The sequence below is a fragment of the Babylonia areolata genome, chromosome 13, assembly GCF_041734735.1.
Source record: "Babylonia areolata isolate BAREFJ2019XMU chromosome 13, ASM4173473v1, whole genome shotgun sequence".
NCBI classification, from domain to species: Eukaryota; Metazoa; Mollusca; class Gastropoda; order Neogastropoda; family Buccinidae; genus Babylonia; species Babylonia areolata.
Window position 1 is genome coordinate 19604349 of NC_134888.1, and position 27500 is coordinate 19631848.

The following is a 27500-nucleotide window of genomic DNA, read 5'->3' on the forward strand; positions in this document are numbered from 1 at the left end:
AGAAATTAAAACAAGGCAGAAAATGACAATGAACAATAATTTTTTTTTAAGCGATAAAAGCCCCTATATATTTTCCTGCGCAGACTTACCAGAGAGAGGGGAAAAAAGACAAGAAGCATAAAACGAAGACAATATTCAAATAAGATAATGAAAAAAACACACACATATATATATATATATCAGTCAACCAATCAATCAAATAAAAGGGATATTTCTAGCGTCAAAAGTTTCTAGAAAGGCTTGAGACACTACAACTATGAACTATATGGACCCCTAGTATTCCCCACAGGACATAGATAGGTACACAGACAGATGCCTAGATAAAAAAAATGAAAAGTTTGGCTATCTGTTATCAAGTGAGTAAGGACAGTGACCACCACTACACACAGAGAAAAGCAGTTATATGAAAGGGGCATTCCCAGCGGCAGAATGGCAGAATTTCCCAGAGAGACATGATATATAACTTACGACTTCTCTCTCTCTCTCTCTCTTTATTTTTATTTCTAAATATTAAGGGGATCCCTAGTGTTCCCCGCAAGATACAGACAGATGCACAGATAGTGGAACGTTGGCCTGGAGGTAAGGCGCTCGACTAAGAAGGGATCGCGTGTCAGCGGGTTCGAGTCCATCAGACAGACCTAAGTGTTTTACCCCCCCCCCCCCTCCCCCCCTCTTCTTCTAAACCTTGAGTGGCGTGGTCTGGGTGCTGATATTTTGGATAAGACGAAAAACCGACGTACCGACATACACATTGCTCACGCTAAAGAACCTATGGCAACAGAAAGGGCTGTCTCTGGCCAAAAAAAAAAAAAATTCTATAGAGAAATCAACATTGATAACTAAAACAAACACACCAACAGAAAGGAAAAGGAAAAAGAAAATTAATTTGGGTGAGGCTGCACTGTGGTGACGCGATCTACACCAGGGGCAAAGCAGCCCGCATTTCACACAGAGAAATATACTGTGAGAGAAACGAATACAATACAACATAACACAACACAAGACAAGACAAGACAATACAATACAATACAATACATCACAACACAAAAACACAACACAACAGTCACTCGGATGAGACGATAAACCGATGTCCCGTGTGCAGCAAACACTTGGCGCACGTAAAAGAACCTGCTGCAATAAAGGGCTGTCCCCAGCAAAAATTCTGGAGAAAACAAAAATCCACTTTGACAGGACGACGAATGCATTTTCAGGTAGACGAAATTATACCAAAAAAAGGGGGGGTGGTACTCTCACTATAGCGACGCGCTCGCCCTAGGCAAGGCAACCCGAATTTCACAAAGAAAAATCAGTCGTGGCAAAAGACTGAACACAACACAACACAATACAACACAGCACAACACAATACAATATAACACAACACAATACAATAAAATACAACACAACACAATGCAATTCAATATAATACAACACAACACAACACAACACAACGCAATACAACACAACACAAACAAAACAACACAACACAATACACAGAGGAACTGACTGTCCATCTATCACTTTCAGTCATCGATGTATTTTCTTCACCCTACACAATGCCTGCCCGGCAGCGAAGCCCTGGATATATATATATATATATATATATATATATATAGAGAGAGAGAGAGAGAGAGAGAGAGAGAGAGAGAGAGAGAGAGAGAGAGAGAGAGAGAGAGAGAGAGAGATGATGATGATGATGATGAGACGCGATAACGACACAGACGGACAACTAGAAGATAAGTTTGTCGAGCCATTCCTTTGAGAGAAACCATTCACATTGTATAATATGAAAAACAAATAATAATACATTGATATAATTGGGTTTGTTTTTTATTTTCGTCGCCCCCCCCCCCTCCGTGCCCCCCCCCCTCCTCCCCCCACCTCCCCAAAAGCATCAATTTTCTTCTTAGTACAGAGAATAACTAAACTGCCATACAGTCATATACGGACACACACCGACAGATAAGCCTGCCTGCCTGCCTACTCATCCGTCGGACCGACGGGAGACTCCATCATCATCATCATCATATATATATATGTCGAGAGAGAGAGAGAGAGAGAGAGAGAGAGAGTGAATAAATGTTGCAATGACAAATGAATGAATAAATAATAGATACAATAAATAGCTAAATAAAACAAATTATCAAATAAAACCCGAACTCAGTTTGATAGTTAACAGATTGATAGTTAACGCTAGCACATCGCATGCAATGGCATCAACCTAGATGGATGAATGGAAAAAAACAAAAACAGAAGAGATCTCAATGTGAAACTATCAAACAATAAGGTATATAACAATCTAAAAAAACAACAGCAAAAAACAACAAAACCCCCGCACAGAAATGAGATGCCTTAACAACTGAAAAAAATTATAAACAAATAGATAAAAACAAGAAATGGGAAGTAATTCTAGACTCTAAACTGCATTCACATTATTCATTTCAAACAGTGAAGGCATTGACCCCGAGACATAAATGGAAAATAAAGCAAATGCATGCGTAAATGTATCAGATATGGACAGAGAAAATGACAGACCGACAGACAGAGACAGAGAAAAGCAGACAGACAGAGAGATCACACCAGGCAGAAACGGATTAAACGAATAAATATATAAACAGATTGGTAAGCACCCACCATCGGAAACAACCGCAATGGGATCATGAACAATAACTTCCCCCAAAGTTATTCCCGATAGACACAGAGAGCGACAACCCGGAAATTTTAAGATTCAAAATAAATTCTTTAAAATAATTAATAATAATAATAATGGATACTTATATAGCACACTATCCAGAAATCTGCTCTAGGTGCTTTACAAAAACGCTTTTGTTTACATAAAACAATATATGTATGTTACATACACACCCTAAAATGTGACTACACACACACACACACGCACGCACACACACACACACACACACACACACACGCTGCATACATATATTTTAACATACATGTGTATCTAACAGCTACCCTAACACACACGCAAACATAGGCACGCACACACAATACACATTCATATACATGCATGTAGTTATGTACACATACATATGTATACACACATAGTCAAGCATGTCACAATGGACAGCCTGTGCCATCTCAGTGTTTACACAATCCATTCCTATTTGCAAACCAGCTTAGACTGTGCATTATAGACTGCGGAAAAGGGAGAAAAAAAGTGTCAAGTCTGGCTGGCAAAATAAATAAATAAAAAATAAAATAAAATAATTAAAATAAAATAAAAAGGGGGGAGCATCGGGTGGACTATGAAGGCATAAAAAGCAGACAAAAGTGGAGGAAGGGGAAAAATGGGAGAGCAGAAACAAAGAGAGCAAAAGAAAAGATGAAAGTTCTTCCACTGAATTTCAGCACGGCGGGGGGGGGATGCTATTTATACTGAAAGACCCCCGGCATCCCCACGGAGGTACTTACATTATATGCATGCGAATATATTATCATCATTGTTGTCAGTTCAATACATCCCATCAAAAATTGAATCAAAACGGGCGCAATAGCCGAGTGGTTAAAGCGTTGGACTGTCAATCTGAGGGTCCCGGGTTCGAATCACGGTGATGGCGCCTGGTGGGTAAAGGGTGGAGATTTTTACGATCTCCCAGGTCAACATATGTGCAGACCTGCTAGTGCCTGAACCCCCTTCGTGTGTATATGCAAGCAGAAGATCAAATACGCACGTTAAAGATCCTGTAATCCATGTCAGCGTTCGGTGGGTTATGGAAACAAGAACATACCCAGCATGCACACCCCCGAAAACGGAGTATGGCTGCCTACATGGGGTAAAAACGGTCATACACGTAAAAGCCCACTCGTGTGCATACGAGTGAACGTGGGAGTTGCAGCCCACGAACGCAGAAGAAGAAGAAGAAGAATCAAAACGGGCACAATTCAGAAAAAAACAACAACAAAAATTACACTGCAACTACCACTACCACTACTACTACTACTACTACCAATAATAATAATCATCATCATCATCATCATCCCACAACCAACTACACAGCTTCGACACAACCCGCAAAGACGACAACTAACCACCACCAACACCAACACTAACCCCCAACCACCACCACCACGCGCGAAGCACCACAATAATCTTCACCAAAACCACGACAACGACGACGATAACAACAACCACAACGACGACGACGATGATGATAACCACAACGACGACGATGAAAACAACAACAACAACCCTCAAGCTGAAAGAAGCCACCCACGTGCCATCATCATCATCATCATTACAGACGACACAAGAGACACAGACACACATCGCCACCCTGCCACGCACAGTCTGATGCGACAGAATGGTCGTCCACCAGCCGAAAGCAAGAAAGAGGAGGAGGAGGAAGAGGAGGAAGAGTAGAGAGAGAATCTGGTGTGGCGGAGTTCAGCTGAGCTCTTGTCATGAGGCAGGCAGGAGGGGGTGGGTGGGGTGGTGGGTGAGTGACGACTGGGGTAGAGGTAGGGGTAGGGGTGGGGGCTTTGTGCGGGTGGTGCTGGTGGTGGTGTCAGTGATGGCAGTGGTGGTTGAAGTCTGGAGGGACACATGGTGCTGCATGAATGTATGCATAAGCATAAAGTTTATGTGGACAGCTTTCCGCCAGTGAGACTTGCCTGCTTGCCTCTCTCCCTTCCACCCATTGTCTGTCTTGTCTCTTTTTCTGTCTCTGTCCCTATCTCCCCATTCTCTCTCTCTCTCTCTCTCTCTCTCTGTCCCTCTCTTCCCATTCTCTCTGTCTCTGTCTCTCTCTCTCTCTCTGTCTCTCTCTTTTCCTCTCAAAATCCCCCCCACTGTCACATTCTCCTTTCCCCGATCCAACTCTCTTCCTCGCCTTCTGTTCTTTTGTTGTTGTTTTTTTGGTGTTATATATATATATATATTCATCCTAAGTCTCGTGTGCGTGCGTATGTCAATGTGTGCGTGCGTGCATGCTTGTGTGTGTGTGTGTGTGTGTGTGTAACTGCGTGATAAACAGCTTCATGATTATTTATTCATTGTTAACAGTAGTAGTAGTAGTAGTAGTAGTAGTAGTAGTATCATTATAGGTATTGTTATTAATAGTATCATCATCATCATCATCATCCTTTTTATCACCATCATTATCATTATGATTAATGGTTTTGTTGGCGCTTGAGTGCAGAGAGAGAAAGAGAGAGAGAGAGAGTGGATGGGTGGGGAGTATGTACCTATGGCACTCACACACACACACACACACACACTCTCTTTGTATTCCGAAATTAGAGATAAATACCTGGACTATTGTAGCATACAATCTCTACCACAACTGCTAAAATGTGACAGCATGCTTAAAACTAGGAACCAAGGAATTTTTATCTTTTATGCATTGAAAATTCGAAACAATTTCGTAGGTAATATAGATGAGTAATGCCCTCTTTACTGGCTGTCAGTTGTCAAAAATAACTGAATGAAAATCAGTAGGTTTAGTAAATTCCACTTTCTTGCATGCATGGCTTGTTTCATGTTTTCGTTTTCCCTTAATAGGCATTCTACATTGTTCTTTTTGTTTCTAGGGGCCGGAGGCCTATGGAATAAAATTTTGTTCTTGTTCTTGTTCTTGTTCTCTCTCTCTCTCTCTGTGGGTGGGTGGGGAGTTTGTTGGTTGGTTGATCAGGACTCCTCCATCTTTCATTTTCACACCCCCCCCCCCCCCCCCTCCAAATCCCAAACACACACACACGCCCAACATCTCTCCACTTATATATCCCACCCCTATCCCCAACACGTACCCTCTCCTTCCCCCCTTTTTCTCCCCGCTCCACCACCCCACTCCCATTTACACCCCTTCCCCGCCCCCCCCCCCGGCCCCCCACATCTCACCCCCTACCCCGGCTGCTTCATTTGGCAGGCGGTTAAGTTCATCGATCGGGGTGCTCTGTCTGTCTGTCTGTCTGTCTGTCCTGTCTGTGTGCCTCTCTCTCTCTCTCTCATCAGTGTGCACATGGGGCAGACTCTCTCCTCTCTCCTCACAATTCCCTTTTTGGGGGCTCTCTCTCTCCTTCATCATGTCCCCTTTTGGCACCTCTCTCCTCCTCTCTCGTAAGCACACAGGCTTTTCTCTTTTTCCCTTTGGTCTCTCTCTCTCCCTCCCCCTGCCCCCCGCTCTCTCCCCCTTCCTCCTCCTCTGTGTTTGTTGCCCGGTCTGTTTTCCCTTTCTCTCTTTCCTTCTCCCATCTCTCTCTCTCCTCTTCCCTTCTCCTCTTTTTTCCCTGTCTGTTTTCCTCTCGCCCTTACTCTTCTCTCTGTTTCCCTGTTTGTCCTCCCCTCCATTCCTCTCTCTCTCTCTCTTTTCCCTGTCTTCTCTCTCTCCTTCCTCCTTTTCTCTCTCTCTCTTTTCATCTCCTCCCCCACTCCTCTCTTTCCCCGATCAACTCTCCTTCCTCGCCTTCTGTCTTTTTGTTTCTCTCGTGTATATGTGATATCTCTCTATATAATATCATATTCATCCAAGTCCGTGTGCTCGTATGTCAATGTGCTCGTTGCGTCTGCTGGTGTTCTTTGTGTTGTTTCCATGTGTTGTTCTGTACTGCTGATAACAGCTTCATGTTTTATTCATTTTAACAGTTGTATCTCTCTGTCTCTCTTCCTAGTCAGTTTTCATATGGCAAATTTTATCTCATTATCATCATCTCATCCTTTTATAACATGATTATCATTATATAATGGTTTTTTGCGCTTGAGTGCAGAGAAAAAAAATTGAGCCTGGAGTATGTACAAAGGGTCTCTCCCACACCACACTCTCTTTGTGTCACGAATTAGCCCCCCCCTGGCCTATGCTACATAGTGCTCCCAACTTGCTAATTTCCCCAGCCATGCTAAAACTAGGACCACGAATTCTTATCTTTATGCATTGAAAATTTCCACCCTCCGTGTCTCTATCAGTCAATGCTCTAACTGGCTGTCTCCAATACTGAATGAATCAGTAGTTGTAAATTCACTTCCTCCCGCCCCCCCCTGTTCTGTTCTCGTTTCCCTAATAGCATTCTACCCTTCCTCTTTTCTCAGGGCCGGAGGCTATGGTACAATTTTGTCTCCTTCCTCCCCTGTTCCCCTCTCTCTCTCTGTGCACAATTGTCTCCCTGGCCCGTCTTTCTTTTGGTTGTCCGAACTCCTCCCCCTTTCTTTTCCCCCTCACCCCACCATCACCCCAAACCCCCTGTCATCGCTCATCTCTCCACTTATATATCCCCCCCTTCCTCACAGTGCCCTTCCTCCCCCTTTTCCCCCGCTCCACTACCCCCCTTTACACCTTCCCGCCCCTCCCCCCCCTGCCCTACTCTCTCCCCTACCGGCTGCTTCATTTCCCCCCCCCCCCGTTAAGTTCTCTCGTCGTTCTGTCATCTGTCTGTCTGTCCTGTCTGTGTCCTCCTCTCTCTCTCATCAGTGTGCACATTCACTATCCTCTCTCTCTCTCTCATCAATGGCCCTTTGCCTCCCTTCTCTCTCTTCTCATCTCAGTGGTCCTTGGGGGCACCTCATTTTCCCTCCTCGTCATCACACCCTTTCTCTCGTTCTCATGTGGCTCATTCCCTCCCCTCCCCCCTCATGTGTCCTTTGGCACAGTCTCTCTCCCCCCTTCTCTCGTGTGTCCTTGGTGCACTCAATTCTCTCCCTCTCGTATGCACCAGCCCTATCTCTCTGTTCCCTGTTCGTCTCGTGTCTCATCGCTCTCCTCTCTTCCCCCCTGTCTCTCTCTTCACCCTTCTGTGTTGTGTTCCCCTTCTGTCTGTCTCTCCCTTCCTCTCAATTCTCCCCCCCCTGTCTCCCCCCCTTCCCCTCATCTGTCACATTCTGTCTCTCTCTCTCCCCTTCCTCTCATCATGTTACCTTTTGTCCCCCTTCTCCTTCCTCTCTCTCTCTCACTGTTTCACAATGTCTGTCTCTCCTCCCTCCCTCTCTCTCCCCTCTCATCTGTTAATGCCTCCTCTCTCTCCCCTTCCTCTCTCTCGTTCCAATTGTTCCCTCTCCCCCCTGTCTGCCCCCTCTCTCTCTCACCAGTGTGCACATGTGGCACTCTCTCTCTCTCTCTCTCTCATCAGTATGTACCTATGGCACTCACACACACTCTCTCTGTTTCCCTGTCTGTCTGTCTCTCCCTTCCTCTCTGTTTCCATGCCTGTTTCTCTGTCATGTCTGCTGCCTCTTCTCTGTCCTGTCTTCCTCTCTCTCTCTCTCTCTCTCCAGTGTGCACATGTGGCAGAATATATCTCTTTCTCTCTCTCTCTCATCAGTATGCACAAATGACTCTCTCTCTCTCTCTCTGCACATGTGGCAGTATCTCTCTCTTTCTCTCATCAGTGTGCACAATTGTCTCCCCCCCCCCCCCCCTGTCTCTCTCTCTCATCAGTGTGCACAAGTGGCAGTATCTCTCTCTCTTTCTCTGTGTTGTGTTCCCTGCCTCTCTCTCCCTCTCTCACTTTCTCTCGTTCTTTCTTTCTCTCTCTCTGTGTCCCCCTGCCTCTCTCTCTCTGTCTATCAGTGTTCACGTGTAGCAGCACGTGTCTTCTTCACCACCACCACCACCACCACCACCACAATGACCGCTTAATGGTCCACACTGCTCCAGTGGAGATGACCGCCTAAATGGGCCACACTGCCCCTTGCTCCACTGGTCACTCATTCACTCGCTGCACGGTGTCGTCCCGATTCGCCTATCGTCTGTACACGGAACAGAAGTGGTGGTTCCGTTTTGCCTATTCCCAGTACGCTTGTGTTGCTCTGTGTGTGTGTGTGTGTGTGTGTGTGTGTGTGTGTGTGTGTGTGTGTGTGTGTGTGTGAGTGTGTGTGTGTGTGTGTGTGTGTGTGTGTGAGTGAGTGTGTGTGTGTGTGTGATGGTGTGTGTGTGTGAGTGAGTGAGTGAGTGAGTGAGTGTGTGTGTGTGTGTGTGTGTGTGTGTGTGTGTGTGTGTGTGTGTGTGTGTGTGATTGTGTGAGTGAGTGAGTGTGTGTATGTGTATATGAGTGAAAGAGTGAGTGTGTGTGATTGTGTGTGTGTGATTGTGTTTGTGTGTGTGTGTGTGTGTGAGTGTTTGTGTTTGTGTGTGTGTGTGTGTGTGTGTGTGTGTGTGAGTGTGTGTGATCTTTTTCTGTGATGGAGAGGAGCATGGTGGAGGGTTGTAGGGGAAGGGGGATATTATGTTGACAGTATGGTTGGTGTGTGGGAGCGAGCGCGGCTGCAAAGTGAGAGAAGTAACAAGCATAAACGAAAATAAATGTATAATTGCTTCTTTTTTTCTTCTTTTTTGTTGTTGTCGAAAATGGGTGTTGCATGTGCTGTTTATTTTGGTTTAAACAGTATTTTATTTGCAACATGTCACAATACAACACAGATATCGATGAACAGGACAACAAGAAAATCTTATATAAAGTCCTGTCCTTATATATGTACATACTGAATATGTGACGGATGTCATCATAAGACGTGGTCATACATGAGTTTTGAGCAAAACTAAGCTGAGATATAAATAAAGTGAAGAAAATGAATATAAACGTGTGGTGGAGAAAGAAGGCAATAGAGAGAGAAAGAGAAAGAAAGTATCAACGCAAGAGTACAAGCACAGCAAGACTAGTTAACTTGGCCGACAAACAAAGCGGCGAAGGCCAACCGTCCTGTGGGGAAAAAAAGTTCTGTACAGTCCAGGCATCTGTATTCTGTGTAATAATTTTGTTGCTTTTTTATGTGGAATACATGTTTTGTAGTATAGTGAGCAAAACATGATGATGATGATGATAACAAGAGAGGCAAGGCCTTCAAGACTCACTTGTGATAAATTAAGTCCCCTAGCATTAATTACTATCTGCACCAAAAAGTTTGCAAAATAAATAAAAATTCCATGCTTAGCAAAAGAAGTTCCTGTTTGAACAAAAAATGATAATAATGACTCCTCTTGTTGTTGTGTCAGAATAAGAGGTCAAAGTGTCAGGTTTAGAGAATACAAAAAATATCAATATAACAGTAAATGCAGTTTGCATATAATTAGGCTTCTTTTTTTTGTGTGCCCATCCCAGAGGTGCAATATTGTTTTAAACAAGATGACTGGAAAGAACTGAATTTTTCCTATTTTTATGCCTAATTTGGTGTCAACTGACAAAAGTATTTGCAGAGAAAATGTCAATGTTAAAGTTTACCACGGACACACAGACACACAGACACACACACACACACACACACACACACAACCGAACACCGGGTTAAAACATAGACTCACTTTGTTTACACAAGTGAGTCAAAAATGAAAACAACAATAACAATGTTTGCTGCATGGTGGGAAATATATATATGTATTTAAAGCTCTTGAGCACTATATTTTGTTCGGAATGATGTTTGTTTTGCGTTTTCCTGTGTGCAAAATTCATTCTCCTTCCCCCATCAGGAGAGTCAAAGGGGGCGGGGGGTAGGGGGTGGTGGTGGAGGAGAATGTGGGCAGGAGATGGGGCGGGGGGGGGGGGGGGGGGGGGTGGAGGGACAGGTTCCATAAAGCAGCGTTCACCTCCCAAAAGACAAAGGCTATGAAGGAAAATGGGTTCGATTCCCGGAGGTCCCTTTATCTCGTCATCTAGCGCCATCCCACGAATAGCTCTCTGGCGTTGTTGTCTCCCCCATACCCCCCCCCCCTCCCCCCGTCGTTGTCGGGGGCTGAATGGGGGTGGTGTTTGTGTGATGAGGCGGGCAGCGTGCTCTCAGTGCATGAAGATGGGTGTACTGCCCGCCCCAACACCCCACAACCACCATCCCACCCCACCCCCCACCCTTAGGGATGTGCCGACGGCTCTTTCAATATAACTAGTTTTTCTCCCAACTTATATTCTGGAGATTCTGTGCTTGGAACATTGTTCATCTTTTCTGGTCGCTGTCTTTGTTTCTGGTCTTTAGCCTATTTCCTTTCTGTCGTCTCTTCTTTCCGTCTCTTCTGCCTTGCTTGACTATACGTCTTTTTTTTCTGGAAGGACTTTGATATTTTTTTGGTGTCTTTTCCAGGATTTCATATGTGTGCATTCTTAATATACTGTATTGTATTCTCTCTTTTTTCACTAAGGACTTGCAATGTACCCGTTGGCAGTTTGGTGGGTTTGTTGTGTGCCTGTTATACATAATTTTGTGTATAATGTACAGTTCAAGTTAGTGTTTCTTTCCTCTGTGGAAAAATTGACGAAAAGTTCAAAGTCATAGGCATGTCCCAAGTTTATGTGCATGAATACGACAGTGCTTGCGCTTGATTTTCTTCTTCGTTCTCTCAGGTCCTACGTGATCGATATTTAGTTAATTACAGCCCTGATGTAGCCCTGTTTGATCGGTGATGGCTATAATCCACAGAGATAAACAGCGTACTGAACTGGGTCATATTAGTGTATGATTACATTTAGGCATTTATAGTGAACATAAATTTATTTCATAAATGTATTGGATATTATCAGTGTTCAGAGCTGGGTGTTGATAGTGCGTAGAGTTAAGGTGTCCATCAGAGGTTTGTTGTTTTTTTGTTGTTGTTTTTTTTGCATTATTACCAAATAGTGAGGCATTGTCTCTAGTGTATGATTATATTTAGGCATTTATAGTGAACATTAATTTATTTCACTAATGTATTGGATATTATCAGTGTTCAGAGTTGGGTGTTGATAGTGCGTAGAGTCAAGGTGTCCATCAGTTTTTTTTGTTTCGTATTATTAGCAAATAGTGAGGCATTGTCTCTGCTGTTCACCACACGTTTGAAGAATCTAACAGTCATTATTACAGTGCAGGTATCAGTCAGATGTGGCTTCTTACTCCTCCTAAATTACTCTGCTGATATCAGTCAAGTGTTGTTCTTACTCTCGCTACATTACGGTGCTAATATCAATCAAATGTGGCTTCTTACTCTCACTACATTACAGTCCTGATATCAGTCAAATAGTGCTTCTTACTCTTACTACATCACAGCGCTGATACCAGCGAAATGTGGCTTATTAATCTCAGTATACTACAGTGCCGATATTAGGCAAATATTGCTTCTCACTCTCACTACATTACAGTGTTGATGTCAGTCACTATCACTTCCTATTCTCACTGTATTACAGTGCTGATGTCAGTCAAATGTGGCTTCTTACTCCCACTATATTGCAGTATTGATATCAGTCAAATGTGGTTTATTATTCTCAGTATATTACGGTGTCGGTATCAGGCAAATATTGCTTCTCACTCTCACTACATTACAGTGTTGATGTCAGTCAATTGTGGTTTTTTATTCTCAGTATATTACGGTGTCGGTATCAGGCAAATATTGCTTCTCACTCTCACTGTTACAGTGTTGATGTCAGTCACTATCACTTCCTATTCTCTCTGTATTACAGTGCTGATATCAGTCAAATGTGGTTTATTATTCTCAGTATATTACGGTGTCGGTATCAGGCAAATATTGCTTCTCACTCTCACTGTATTACAGTGTTGATGTCAGTCAAATATTGCTTCTTCCTCTCCATAAATTACAGTGCTGATATCAGTCAAATATCGCTTCTCACTCTCACCACATTACAGTGCTGATATAAGTCAAATATTGCTTCTCACTCTCTTTATATTAAAGTGTTGATATCAGGCAAATGTTGCTACTTTCTATCCCTCTAAATTCCAGTGCAGATATCAGTCAAATGTTGCTTCCTATTCTCTCTGAATTACAGTGCTGATATCAGGCGAATGTTGCTACTTTCTCTACCTACACCCCCCCTTACTCTCTTGACGAAGTGGGGGCAAGCAGACTGTCATGTCTCCAGCTGTCTTCCTGCCCTCCAAACGCCTCCCTCTGTCTAATGCGCCACCCACGCGGCGTGTGCTGATGTGCTATTCTGGACGAAAGGCCAGACAGGAAAATTGTTCATCATATAAACCGGCATTACGGGCTGGGGTGGCGGGTAGGGGTATTGCGTCAATGCTGTGTAATTACACTGTCTCGACCTCTTCGAAACTTCTCTCCCCTCCTCCTCCTGAGTCCTCCATGTAGCCATGAAACCGTTTCATTCCGAATCCAGCTAACACACAAACGCTGACTGCCTCTCTCTCATCCTGCCTCTCCTTTCCGGCTTGTGATGCGTGGACGTGGAGGAAGGTGGCAGAATGGTTAAGACGCTCAGCTGCCAATACAGAGAGTCCGTGAGGGTGTGGGTTCGAATCCCGCTCTCGCCCTTTCTCCTAAGTTTGACTGGAAAATCAAACTCAGCGTCTAGTCTTTCGGATGAGACGATAAACCGAGGTCCCGTGTGCAGCACGCACTTGGCGCACTGAAAAAGAACCCATGGCAACGAGAGTGTTGTCCTCTGGCGAAATTACGTAAAATGAAATCCACTTTCATAGGTACACAAATATGTAAGCATGCACTCAAGGCCTGACTAAGCGCGTTGGGTTATGCTGCTGGTCAGGCATCTGCTCAACAGATGTGGTGTAGCGTGTATGGATTTGTCCGAACGCAGTGACGCCTCCTTGAGAAAGTGAAACTGAAACTGAAACTGATGCTGCAGCATTCACCAGGCAAAACAGCTGATGAGCGATGAGTCAAATTGTACTCTAAACAGTAAGATATGAATTAGTTGGAAAGTTAGTCATGTACCATGCCTTTTTTTTTCTTCTTCTTAAATTGGGTAGGGTTGAGCCCCGCCTTCCAATGTCAAGCCCTAGACACAGTGGATATGACGTCACTGCGCCGATGGCGGTAAAACGTATGTGACCTTTAAGTCTTTTTAAAAGGAACTCACAGTCCTTCCGTCTTTTATCTTTTTAATTTGATTTAATTTGATTTGATTTGATTTGATTTTAGTGTGTGTGTGTGTGTGTCACTTGACGATATGAGACATGATACAGTGTTGTAAAAGTGTAACCTGCTTTAGTTTCCATATATATACGTAATAGTGTATTTCGTCGTGAAGCCACCAACAGTGTACAAACAGAACTTTCAGTCATCCACAAAGGACAAAAATCTATATAATTTCCAGAAAGACATTATCTCTTGTCAGTGTAACTTTACCTGGCCTGGCGCCTCTGATACAAGTATAATCCGAAGAAACACGACTTCCGTTTTTCGATCCTTTTTCTTTTAATCCAGTTAAACCTAACAACAAATTCAGTAACAACAAAAGAAATGTTAACAAATCAACAACAACAAAAAACAACATCAACAACAAAAACATCGTCACAACAACAAATACACCACGATCAAAAACAACAACAACAACAACAACAACATCGTCATATTCGTCAACAACAACTACGCAAACATCAAAAGCAACAACATCATCAAGAAAACAAAAGCCCAGTCCATAAAGTCTGCCCTTCCCAGGTCTTTTTCTTTCGCAAGAACTCAGTTCCCCAACCAACTCCACCCCCCCCCCTTTTTTTTCCCTTCTTCTTCTATCTTCTTCTTCTTCTTTCTTCTCCTTTTTAACTTGCTCTCTCCACCCTTCTACTCTTCCTCCTCCTCCCCCATGTTCCATGCCGCCTCCACGTTAGAGAAATGCGACAGACTAGGAAGGGGGAGAAGGAAGAGTGAAGGAAGTTGGTGCTGAGGTTCTGGGTGCAGGAGGTGTGAGGTGGGGGGTGAGGGTGGGGAGAAAGGAGGGAGCGAGGGTTGAGTCCTCAACCGCCTGAAGGAACAGTCGGACAGGATTGAAGGGAGGCAGCAGAGAGTGGGGCCGGGTGGGGTGGGGGGTGGGGTGGGGTGGGGTGGATGCTGGGTACAGGGGTGGTGTGAAGGAATGACGGTGTGAGGATCACGCACAGGGTGGAAAGAGAAGGCAAGGGTGTCATTTCGTCAGGGGGTCTTTCAGGGGAGGACGTGCCAGTCGAGAGTGGCGGTGGGGGGTGGGGGGGGTGGAGGGGAGGGGTGGGGGGGGGGAGGGGAGAGTGAGAGACTGTGACGTCAAGGGAAGAGGAGAATGTGGGTGGGGGGTGGGGGTGGAGGAGCGGTAGTATATGTGTTCACACCGCTTCACTTGGGGCCGGCTACGACCTTCCCCCCCCCCCCCTCCATCTCTCTGTCTGTCTGTCTGTCTGTCTCTCTCTCTCTCTCTCTCTCCAAGTCCAACAAAACTGCAAGGTATATTAACACCCACAACCAGAATCGATCAGTCTGATGTGACGCAATGAAAATGGAATGGAGTTTAAGCGGGTTCTAAACGGGAAACAGCAAGAAGAACAATAAATAAAAACAATGATAAACGCAAACGCTTAAAACGAGTCTGGCAAAGCGGGTTGGGCTTCTGAAAAGGTCAGCATAATATACACCCGCCTACCACCTATCCCTAACTCTCTTTTTTTTCCTTGTTGTTTTCCCCCCAGAAGATATGGTATGGCGCAGCATACAGAAGAATGAAGTGGTGGAGACACATACACCTTGGAACCATGAAGTGGTGGAGACACACCCACCTTGGAACCATGAAGTGGTGGAGACACACCCACCTTGGAACCATGAAGTGGTGGAGACGCATCCACGTTGGAACCATGAAGTGGTGGAGACACACCCACCTTGGAACCATGAAGTGGTGAAGACACACCCACGTTGGAACCATGAAGTGGTGGAGACACACCCACCTTGGAACCATGAAGTGGTGAAGACACACCCACGTTGGAACCATGAAGTGGTGGAGACACACCCACCTTGGAACCATGAAGTGGTGGAGACACACCCACCTTGGAACCATGAAGTGGTGGAGACGCATCCACGTTGGAACCATGAAGTGGTGGAGACACATCCACCTTGGAACCATGAAGTGGTGGAGACACACCCACCTTGGAACCATGAAGTGGTGGAGACACACCCACCTTGGAACCATGAGAATCAGAGGGTACAGGATCGAATCCCACGCTCGCCTAATTATCCTCCCCTGCATCAGACCTTGAGTAATGGTTTGGACGCTAGTCATTCGGATGAGACGATTAACCGAGGTCCCGTGTGTAGCATGCACTTAGCGCCAGTAAAAGAACCCACAGCAACAAAAGGGATGTCCATGGCAAATGATGAGGGGGAGGGGGGGGGAATCTACTTTAATGTACATGTGTGTGCGTGAACTTGACTGAAGCCTTGACTGAGTGACACAGGAAACAAAATTAACGAAGAGTGCCTAAAGGCAGCTGTCAGTCTTCCCGGGTAGGAAGCCTGATGTGCAAATGACTCCATCTTTGTTTTGCGCGTAGATTGTTGTGTCTGACCGAAGACAGGCGGCATATAAGTATCAGTAATAGTAATAATAAAAAGGAGGAGAAGAAGTAGAAGACGAAGAAGAAGAAGAAGAAGAAGAAGAAGAAGAAGAAGAAGAAGAATCAGTCTGCACGCTTTGGCGTCTTCGTGAAACTTGGAACTGGAACAGATAAAATTAAAACCACTGCCTGCCATCACACCCAAGTTGAGATGTATCGCTGACTACCCACCATCAGTGCTGCCAATTATACCCGATACTATTTTGCCTACAGCTACGCCATTTTCTGTCCACGGCCACTTGAGCAACTGACAGAGCTGACTGCGTTAATACAATGACTACACAAGCTCATCAGCATGACACGTACCACTGCAAGTCACAACTGACAAATAGTTGAACCTTTTCTTGTGTCTTGATTGTTTTGTGGGTTTGTTGTTGTTGTTGTTGTTGTTGTTGTTGGGTTTTTCTCAAACTGTGACTTCCACCTCATCAGCACGGCAACTGCAAGACTTGCAGCAGTAGTTAAATAACCGCTGCTACTGGTTCTAAAACCTCTACTTACGGAAGTGATAGCATGGTTGACTACATAGTGAGTGTAGTATCAGACGCAGTTGTAGCAGTTGTTATACCAGTAGCAGCAGAGGAAGTGGGCATCAAACAGAACAATGGCAAAGGTGTGGAAGGAGTGGTAAGGGTGATGGGGGTTACAAGGACGTGAACAGTGGAACAATCAATGAATGCCGCCGTACAAAGAGGAAAAAAAAAAATCCTTTTATTCTCCAAGTATTTACATAATTAATGCAAGAGAGACGTTAGCTCGTGAACTGTTCAAAGTGTTCAACACAGCAGCGGCAGCAAAGGTTTTCTGTTTTGTGACGACGATTTGGGATTCGTTTCCCTTTACTTGGAGGTGGAGGTGGGGGGTTCTTTTCTGTTTTCCTGCCTTTTCTTCAGGGATACAATAAAAAATATTTACAATGTCAAACACACCTGCGGCAGTCTGAGTGGAGTGTGGGGATGGGGGGTGGGGGGAGGGAGGTAGTGGAGAGGTCGAGCATATCGAACATCGCGAGGAAATATTTCTATCCCTCTTATCTTTGTCTGTCTGTCTGTAAGTCAGTCAGTCAGTCAGTCAGTCTCTCTTTCTCTCTCTTTTTGGGGTTTCTCTCTCTGCTACCCACCCTCTCAACCTTTGTGCGCGTGCGAGCTTGTGTGTGTGTGTGTGTGTGTGTGTGTGTGTGTGTGTGTGTGTGTAAATATGCGTGTGTGCGTGTGTGCGCGCGCGTCTGTCTGTCCTTCCGCGTATGTATACATATGTGTAACACAGTGGGTGGTGAGTGCGTGCACATGCGCGTGCTTGCCTGCCCGCGCATGTGTGTGTGTTTGTATGTGTCTGTCTGTCTGTTCTTATCTGTGTCACTGTGTATAATGTGCGTTCACTTTTCGTTTCAGGGTCGCCGAGAGTTAGATGATATAAAACTTCTTTTTTTTTTAATTTGCACCCGTTTCTTCTATTATCATTCTTCATTTTCCCTCTGTCTGTCTCTCTGCCCCCACCCCATCCGTCCCCGCTATCTTCCTCTCTCTCCCCGCCTCTGCCTTTCTGCCCATGTCTCTCTCTCTCTCTCTCTCTCTCTCTCTCTCTCTCTCTCTCTCAAAGAATAAATTACCTCGTTCATTTCTGGTTTCCCCTGGACCATGACAAACTGAGCCATGACATGAAAGACACCTGTAAGAACTTCAAGGAACCACAGTGGATCTGCATAGCCTTTGTTTCGTGAACGTAAACGAAACTGTTAGATCGACTTTATCGCCGCACGCTGGAGTTTTGTGACCAGTGTCCAAATCTGAAGGATAAACACACTGAGGAACGTACGCGAGAGACAGAAAGACAAGAGAACTAGACATGCGAAAGGACATGGACAGAAGGACACATACAGGACATGGACAGAAGGACACATACAGGACATGGACAGAAGGACACATACAGGACAGAAGGACACATACAGGACATGGACAGAAGGACACATACAGGACATGGACAGAAGGACACATACAGGACAGAAGGACACATACAGGACATGGACAGGACACATACAGGACATGGACAGAAGGACACATACAGGACATGGACAGAAGGACACATACAGGACAGAAGGACACATACAGGACATGGACAGAAGGACACATACAGGACATGGACAGAAGGATACATACAGGACAGAAGGACACATACAGGACATGGACAGAAGGACACATACAGGACATGTACAGAAGGATACATACAGGACAGAAGGACACATACAGGACATGGACAGAAGGATACATACAGGACAGAAGGACACATACAGGACATGGACAGAAGGATACATACAGGACATGGACAGAAGGACACATACAGGACAGAAGGACACATACAGGACATGGACAGAAGGACACATACAGGACAGAAGGACACATACAGGACATGGACAGAAGGACACATACAGGGCATGGACAGACAGGGCATAAGACAAGGACACAGATAAGACAGGAACACACACACACACACACACACACACACACACACACACACACACACACACAAATGGAAAAGGAGAGAATGAAAATAACACACGACAGAAGATACAAATAGATGAACTCGAACTGAGAATCAGACAAGAGATGCTATATATATCAAAAATGAATAAATAAAAAAGACAATAAACGGACCTCCAACGTCCCCCCCCCCAAACACACACACACATGTATACACACACACACACACACACACACACACACACACACACACACACACACACACACAGATTAGTAAAGCACAGAACGTTGAAGACACGGACAAACACACAACAGTCTGGCAAAAGACAGAGGGGAAGAAAGACACAACATTCTAAAAAAACAACAACACACAAACACAAAACAAAACACACACAAAAAACTTGACTACCTACGACAGAACGAAAAGACAAAAAGGAAGCTAGACACGAACGTCACTAGTTTTCATTCAAAAGAACATCAGACTGTCATCACTACCCAAATATCCAGCTCGATCGTCCACGCTCCCGTCTGCTCCCCCCCGAACCCCCCCCCCCCCCCCCACACACACACACACACACACGCGGCGAGAGAAGAAGGGTTGGGGGAGGGGAGGGAAGTGTTCAAAAGAAACTTATTCAAGTTATTGCCATATATTGGTTCTTGTCACGGAATCACAGGCTCGGTCGGCGGGCTAGCTGGTTGGTGACGGAAGGGCAGACTTGTCATGAAAGAAATTTGGAATTTCTGAATAAGGCCTTCCAAGTAAGGTTCCAATCAACTGAGTGACCCAAATCATTCAGTCTCCCAATTTATACATCGACAGGCTATTTGGTCAGACAAGGCCACGGGGCAGCAGAGGTCGAACTCTATCGAAGTCATTTCTATAAATTTCCCCGTTCATTCATTTATCTTAGGGTGGGTTTGGCCAAGGTTTTCTTCAACGAACGCTGGCTAGTGGTGGGTCTCAAGAAACTAAGCGCGGTGGGTTACGCTGCTGGTCAGACATCTGCTCAGCAGAAGTGGTGTAACTTTGTACGGGTTTGTCCGAACGCAGTGACGCCTCCTTGAGCAACTGAAATGAACTGAACTGGTCTGTAGAAAGGTTGGGTTGGGTTGGGTTGGGTTGGGTTGGTTGGGGGTGGAGGCAGTGGGAGGGGTAAAGGTCCTGCATAATTTCTGCAGTTGTGTTGCTGAAGTGCACTCTGGCCCACACACATGTATGTGTCGGGCTGCAAGGAGACACACCCTGCCACTCACCGTCATTGTTCTTGTAAAACATGGAACCTCATGTGTTGTATAATCATACTCAACATCATCGAAGCAGGAAGAATTCTATTAAAAAAAAAGAAAAGAAAAATAATAATAATTGTAGCGTATTTATGCACGTGTGTGAACTTTACTTCATACTTGTGAACTATAGAATCTATTACAATTTCATAATTCCAAAGAAGAGATTATATTTTTAACAATCCTAAGCATTAGGAACACCACTTAAAAAAAACAACTTTTGTAATCTCTAATCTCTAATTTTTCAAGTTTGTTTAAATAATCAACAGATTTATAATAAACTGATTTCAGAAATCGTGGACAAAGGAAGCAGCGAGAACACCGTACTGCTCTCACCCTCACCTATCCCTTGACTGAATAATTATGTTCATTCTGCAAATAAGACACTTATCTGACGAATCTCCGAATGACGTCATGCTCGGACTCCGTTCCGTCTGTAAAGAGTGGTGGCCCAGACATCTGCAAAATCTGCAGTTCCTATGGTTACCCTGAAACGTGTGTTTGGTCTGGTGAGGTAAAAGTATGGTTCTTTGTTTAGCGCAGTGTGGTTAAGTCTGGTGTACGTGACTTCTGCTGTTGTTCTTTTCCTCGCTGACAAGGTTTCTATCTGTTGGCTTCTTTACCCGAGTGTTTCCTTGGTAACGTCGTGAGGGGTCGTAGTATATATATATATATATATATATATATATATATATATATATATATGTGTGTGTGTGTGTGTGTGTGTGTGTGTGTGTGCGTGCGTGCGTGCGTGCGTGCGTGTGTGTGTGTGTGTGTGTGTGTGTGCGTGTGTGTGTGTGTGTGTGTGCGTGTGATACTCCATGCATTTATACATGTTATAACCGAAAAACCAAACTATTCATATGCATGGCGTATTATTTTTTACCTTCCAAGTGCTGTATGCGAGCGTTTCCTGGACTCATAATGCCACTCCCAAAATTGATAAAAGTTCAGTACATACTTTTCTTTCTTTAATCTTTATGTTTTCTTCTTCTTCTTTTTTTCTTTGCGAGAAGGTAGGGAGCCAATGGAGGGGGTCAGTGAAGGTGGGGGGTGGTGCGGGGAAGGACGTGGTTCGGAGGGAAGAGTGGAGGAGAGGGTGATGGTGGTGAAGGGGAGGTGTATCACAAGACATAGCGTTGAGTGACGTCACACGATCGATGACGTCTAATGACACCTCCATGAAATCACAATTCTATATCTCCGAGCGTGATGTGATGTCCTGCTATTTTGAGACCACTAGACCCCATCCGGTCCCCCTCGCCCGCCCCACACCTCCTCTCTCTCTCTCTCTCTCTTTCTCTCTCTTCTGTCCCGTTTCGTTCGTTCGTTCTCCTTGCCTGTCTCTCTCTGTGTCTCTCTCTCTCCGAGAAAGTTCTTTCTTTCTGTTGTTGTTTTTCTAGCACTTGTTTTCAGAACTTGACGTCATCTTCGTGTTTGTTATCTTTCCAGCCAATCGCGCAGCTCCGAGCTAAAAACAAAACAAAACAAAGAAAAACCCTGGTCTTCCAGTCATATCTTTTCGCCTGTAACGAGGAGTGAGGGTTGGACAAAACTGTTCGTTCTTTATGACCCAACAGCCTACCCTCCCTCTCCCTTCCCCCCACACTTCCAAAAATAGGGCCCGGGTCCAGATAATGATCAGCATGGGGATGATGATGATGATGATGATGATGATGATGATAACCAAGACCCCCACAGCGCCGAACTGCTTGATCTTAGCTCTCTTTAAGGGCCATCGCCTTACAGGTTGTTCACACGCAACTATTCCGATGACGATAACAGCGGTTCGGGGGGTGGGGGGGGGGGACGTCTTCTGACTCGAGAGACAAAATGATATTCGTGTGTTCATTGAATAACATCAACAAGAAGCAAGAGTCCACAAAAACCAAATAGTTCTCTCTCTCTCTCTCTCTCTCTGTCTCTCCAACGTCTAACAGATTGTAGATGGCAGGAATGGATTCAGCATATTTTTACAGCAGTGAAAGATTTGAGTTATATGGAATATTTTCTGTCTCGCATGTTGTGAAACCACATTTGCTTTTGAATCTTGATAAACATATCAAATATATCACGATGAAATTTAGACCGGGTATTTCTGATTTGGCTGTACATCGGTATAGATACAAAAATGTTAGAGAATCTGATTTGATTTGTCCCATGTGTAAACGTTCAAAAGAAGATAAAACTCATTTTGTTCTTTGTTGTGAAGTACTGAAAGAAATCAGAGAAATATTTATTCGACCCAGATACTACCAACAACCTTGTCTTTTCAAACTGGTTTTATTGTTGTCTTGTACTGACCCTGATGTTGTGAGACATTTGTCTGTGTTTTTCTGCAAAGCCTTTAGGTATAGGGAAATACTTCTTAATGTTCCTGATTAACCTGATATATCCATAGTTGCAGTGTTTTAATCTTTATTTCCATATTTAGTATTATGATTACTGTCTGTTCACATTTTCCCCTTCGTGAGGGGTCGAGGCCTAAAATGAATAAACCATCTGAATCTGAATCTCTCTCTCTCTCGCGCGCGCGCGCGCGCTCGCTCTCTACGCATCCCCCCTCTCTTTGTGTCAATACAAACTCCTTAAAAACACATGTGATGTTGCAAAGAGCGCATGCAATCATCGCAGGTAATGACTGTGATGATGACTGCAGTGCTGCTGACGCAAGATGATTAAACGATGGAGAAGTTTGTTACGGACATGAGAACAAGAAGATTGTATCATCTCTGTTGAGCAGTTCCAGAAGAAGAAGGAGGAGGGGGAGGAGAAGAAGGAGGAGGAGGAGGAGGAGGAGGGGGATGAGGAGGGGGAGAAGAAGAAGGAGGAGGAGGAGAAGAAGGAGGAGGGGGAGGAGGAGGGGAGGAGAATGAGAGGAAGAAGAAGACAATGAAGATGATGATGATGATTTTTTAAGCAGTGTGTGCGTGTGAGGGTCGGGTTGTCGGATAGGAGAAGGAAGGTACGGAACAATGAAAAGATTCCGTTCGTGACTGTGGGTTTAGTTTGATCCTCTTACGTGGAACGAAACACGACAAAGAACGTAAACAAAAAAAAAAGAGGATGAGGATGATAAGAATGACGATGTCAAAACAAGGATTTAGGAAGACAAGAAAGAAGGGAAAAAAGAAAGGAAAAAAAGAAAGAAAGGAAAGAGACAGACAGACAGACAGACAGACAGACAGAGAGAGAGAGAGAGAGAGAGAGAGAGAGAGCAACAGTGATGAACAGGACTCACCTCGATCCGCGCGCGTCAGCGTGGCTCCTGGACCCTTCCGCGAAGACCCCGGCTCCGACCTCTGTTTCCCTTTGGCCCCTCCTGTCGCTGCCCGTCGCCCGAACCCTTGCCGGACGAAGGCGCTGCGGTTCGAATCCCTCAGAACCTTGTGCTCACTGCCGGCGAGCCTCTCTGGCCCCGTGCGCTCATCGCGGTTCGCCACACCTGCCCTTGAACGTGGAGGAGGAGCGGAGCGCTTGGCTTGCAGGGCTTTCGACACTTCGCCAGGTCTTGCTGACGTCGAGTGTACCTCTATGACGTCATGGTGGGTGACGTCACGTTTCCTGTCGGGCATTTCGGAAGCTTTGGGAAGTGGGGGAGTGTTGTTGTTGCTTGTGTTGTTGTTGTTGTTGTTGGGAGCAGGAGAAGAATAAGACTGAGGGGTTCTGTTTCTGTTTGGACTGTTCTCGGAACAACGTTCGTGGTGGCTCTTCGCTTCAGCATTCCTTGTTCTGGCAAGAACCGTCCCCTCTCGTGACGTTTCAAGTTTAACTCTTTCAGGCGCGGAGGAGAGCGCCGGTGGCTTCGGGACCTTGGCGCTGTCGGCAGAACCCTGCTGCTGCAGGGTTTCGACTTCAAGCGAGGTCCGACGAGCGCTGGGAGGTTTTCTCCCTTGGGGGGAGCCGGACCTTCGGGCGTAGAGGCTGTCCCTTTTGGGCGAAGTCCTCGCCGTTCCACAGCCGCTCTCTCGCCTGCTCCGGACGCTCAGAAGAACGGGAGTACCGTGCCGCGCCTTATGGAGCGTCTCTTTGAACTGTCGTGACGGGTTCTGGGGTGGTTTATTAGGGGTTAACTGTTTGTGTTTATCAAGTTTGAGGTTTTCATCTGTTCGTTGTATATCACCTGCTTGTTTCTTTACCTTCAAATATTTTTTTAGCTCAGCGTGCTTCTGTAGTATCTCGGAATCTCGCGGCTGGGTACCTTCATTTCCTGCATCTTTGTCTGTGAGCTGTTTGTTACTCGACTTCGAGCGTAGTAACCCTGTTCGACCCACGGTGACTCGTGTCCCGGGAGAACAGGTTGTTCGAGTCTTGGCAATGTCAGCGGCGATACACCCAGCGTCAGTGCTGCGGTTTCGCAGAGCCGACTGCGTGGGCCCGGCCTGTTCCCAGCTCAGGTGGCAGTCACGTGGGTTGGGATAGCTACGATGGAGGTGGCCGAGTTCTGTCATGATTGTGGAGGTGAGGTGAAGGAAGGGTCAGTTCAGGCATTTTCTACGTCACACTGGTGGTGGGCAGTACGAGACTCTTCTGCCTGTGAACAGTAAAACGACAAAAATAGATAAGTGAATAAACAAATAAACAAATTCAGGACAATTATTAACACTGATTTTGAACACAATGCTAAATGCTAATGAATAAATGATTCAATGACTGAATGACTGAATGAAGAAGTTTGGACTGAACGCGCGCGCGCGTGCGCGTGTGTGCACTGTGTGTGTGCTCTGTGTGTGTGTGCGAGTGTTTGTGTGAAGTGAACGCCTCTTCTATTTATCTCTCTCCACACACACACACACACACACAAACACACACACGTGCGCGCGTGTTCGATCCAAACCTCTCCAAGAGACCTGTGATCTGTCATGGGGGAGCTCTCAGAAAGCTGTAATCAAACCTACTGGCCTTTGAGTAGAACGTCAGCATTTGCGTGCGTGCGTGTTCTGTGTGTGTGTGTGTGTGTGTGTGTGTGTGTGTGTGTGTGTGTGTGTGTGTGCGTGTGAACAAGGTATGTGTGTGTGTGTGTGTGTGTGTGTGTGTGTGTGTGTGCGCGCGCGCATGTGTGAGAGACAAGAGCATGGGTTCCCGCGCTATGTATGCGTGCGTGCATATGTGCGAACGTCTGTATATTAATGTGTTTGTATAGATAGATAGATAAATAGATAGATAGATAGATAGTTCTGAAACTCTTCGCATGAAAGCATGTTTGCGTGCGCGTCTGCCTGTGTGCGTATACCCGCGTGCTTTTGTGTGTGTGTGCGCGCGCGCGTATGCGCGCGTGCCTCTGAGTCTGTGCGCGTGTGTGTGTGGGTGAGTGTGTGTATGTGTGTGTATGTCTGTGTGTGTGTGTGTGTGTGAGAGTGCGTGCGTGTGTGTGTGTGTGTGTGTGTGAACATATGGCAAATATTGATCCACCCCACTACAAGGGCTGCTGACTGGTTTCCCTTCACGTCACGGTCACCGTGACCCGAACAGCAGATCTCCATTTCCTCTGGTAACCACGCTGGCGGCAGGAGAGCAGGAAGGAAGCAGCTTTGGTGGTTTAGTTTTTCGTCTTCCATTTTATTCTATTTTATTTTCATTTTATTTTGTATTCATGTGTGTGTGTGTGTGTGTGTGTGTGTGTGTGTGTGTGTGTGTGTGTGTGATTGTGTGTGTGTGTGTGTGTGTGTGTGTGTCTGTCTGTCTGTCTGTCTCTCTCTCACTCTCTCTCTCTCTTCTGTATACAGGTCTCGCTCTGTCTCTCTTTGTATCTGTCACACACACACACACACACACACACCCCACCACCACCACCACCACACCACACACCCCAGCCCCGCACGCTCAAACGTGTTACGGTCAGTGCCCATGATATATCACGTAACCCCACCAAAGACGGTGATGACCGTGAAACGACATCCCCCCCCCTCCTTCCCTATACCCCCCCCCCCCCCCACCACCACCACCACCACCACACAGACACACAGCACCATCCCCCTACCCAAATCTTGACCCACCAGGGCAAAACAAACGATGAATGTTAATTAGCTGGAACGTCATTGCTTTCAAGTGACAAGTCTAATATTGGCTGTGCTTTGCTCTTTATGTCTGTCTGTCTGTCTGTCCGTCCAAGTGGTTTTCTCCGTTTGCAGTGTGTTTTATTACTGATAGTTATTTTCCAAGTGTGTCTGCCAGTGGGTTCACATCTGCTTACTTGAATACACTCTGTGAACCTTGTGTGTGTGTGAAAACCCCAGTCAAAATTTAACTTACAGATAAGGAAGGGAACAAGGAAGGACAATGAAAAGGAAGCAAGGGAGAACAAAAGGAAGGGAAAATGAAAGGAAGCAAACTAAGACTGAGAAAGGGAAAGAAAGGAGGAAGAAAAGAGAGAGAAATGATAGAAGAGAGGTTTAAAAAAAAAAAAAAATAATAAACGTGAGCAGGTAGATATCGTATTGCATTGCATTGCATTGTTTTGTATCGCATAATACTGTGTTGTATTGTATTGTATTGCAAACATTTGGTCACAACACATCTTTCTCTCAATGATATTCGGGCTGCTCACCCCGTGCAGAACACACCTCCACGGTGTAGCACCACGAAGTTTTCTTCTTTTCTCCAGTATGCAAGCGTGTTAGTTTTATGACACAAGTTTGCCAGGACAACCTTTTTTTTTTTTTGTTCTCGTGGGTTCTGTTACGCGCGCTAAGTGCTTGCTGCAAACGGGTCCACGGTTTATCGTGTCAACGGAAAGAATAACACCCAGTCCAGACAACCAATCAATGTATAGTGAAGGAGTGGGAGGTTGGGGGTGGGGTGGGGGAGGGGACACAGGGGAGGTGGAAGACGGAGTAAAAAATCCCGACCTGAAAATATGGGACTCGATTCCATGGACGATCACTTACTACTTGGCTGTGTTACCACCAGTCAGCAACTCTACTTGGTATCTGTAGCCAAAGGGTATGAACTCTCTAAAACCTTGTAAAAAAAATAAATAAATAAAAAAAGAAAAAAGAAAAAAGTTCTATTGGAGTTTAACGACCTATCAGCGCCTACACCCTTAAGGTCAAAACACCTTGTTGTCGTTGTTTGTTCTAATATAGGATCCAATCAAATTAAATTGATAACTGAGTGACGGATAAAGAACACCGGAATAATACAACATGTATATATATAAAAAATAACCCTTTGAATGAACAAATAGCCACAAAAATAAATTAAAACATAAATCAACAAATCAATCAATCAATCAAAGAAGTAAAATGAAATCAATAAAACTTCTTTTTTTTTAATGCCCGATGTCACCGAACACGCAAAGAAAGAATTCGGTCTCTGCCCACCGCACACACAGACATTGTATATATCGTGTGAATAAGACACTGATAAACGACTCAAATGATTAATAACTCAATACCCTAATTAATAACACGCGCACTCACGAATCACTTTACCTCACGCATGTCACACCAATACCCGATCGCCAGACCGGAGCACGCGCACGCGCG

General features: G+C 45.2%; 1 protein-coding gene across 1 annotated transcript in view; it reads right to left on the reverse strand.

The window, feature by feature from the left end:
• LOC143289132 (uncharacterized) overlaps positions 1-24542 on the reverse strand; it is a 269327-nt gene extending 244785 nt beyond the window's left edge. Inside the window, exon 1 of the mRNA XM_076598008.1 lies at positions 23255-24542. Coding sequence (XP_076454123.1) covers positions 23255-24464 — 1210 coding nt within the window. The 5' untranslated portion in view covers positions 24465-24542. The remainder of the gene's footprint in view (positions 1-23254) is intronic.
• Between the last annotated feature and the right edge of the window lie 2958 nt (positions 24543-27500).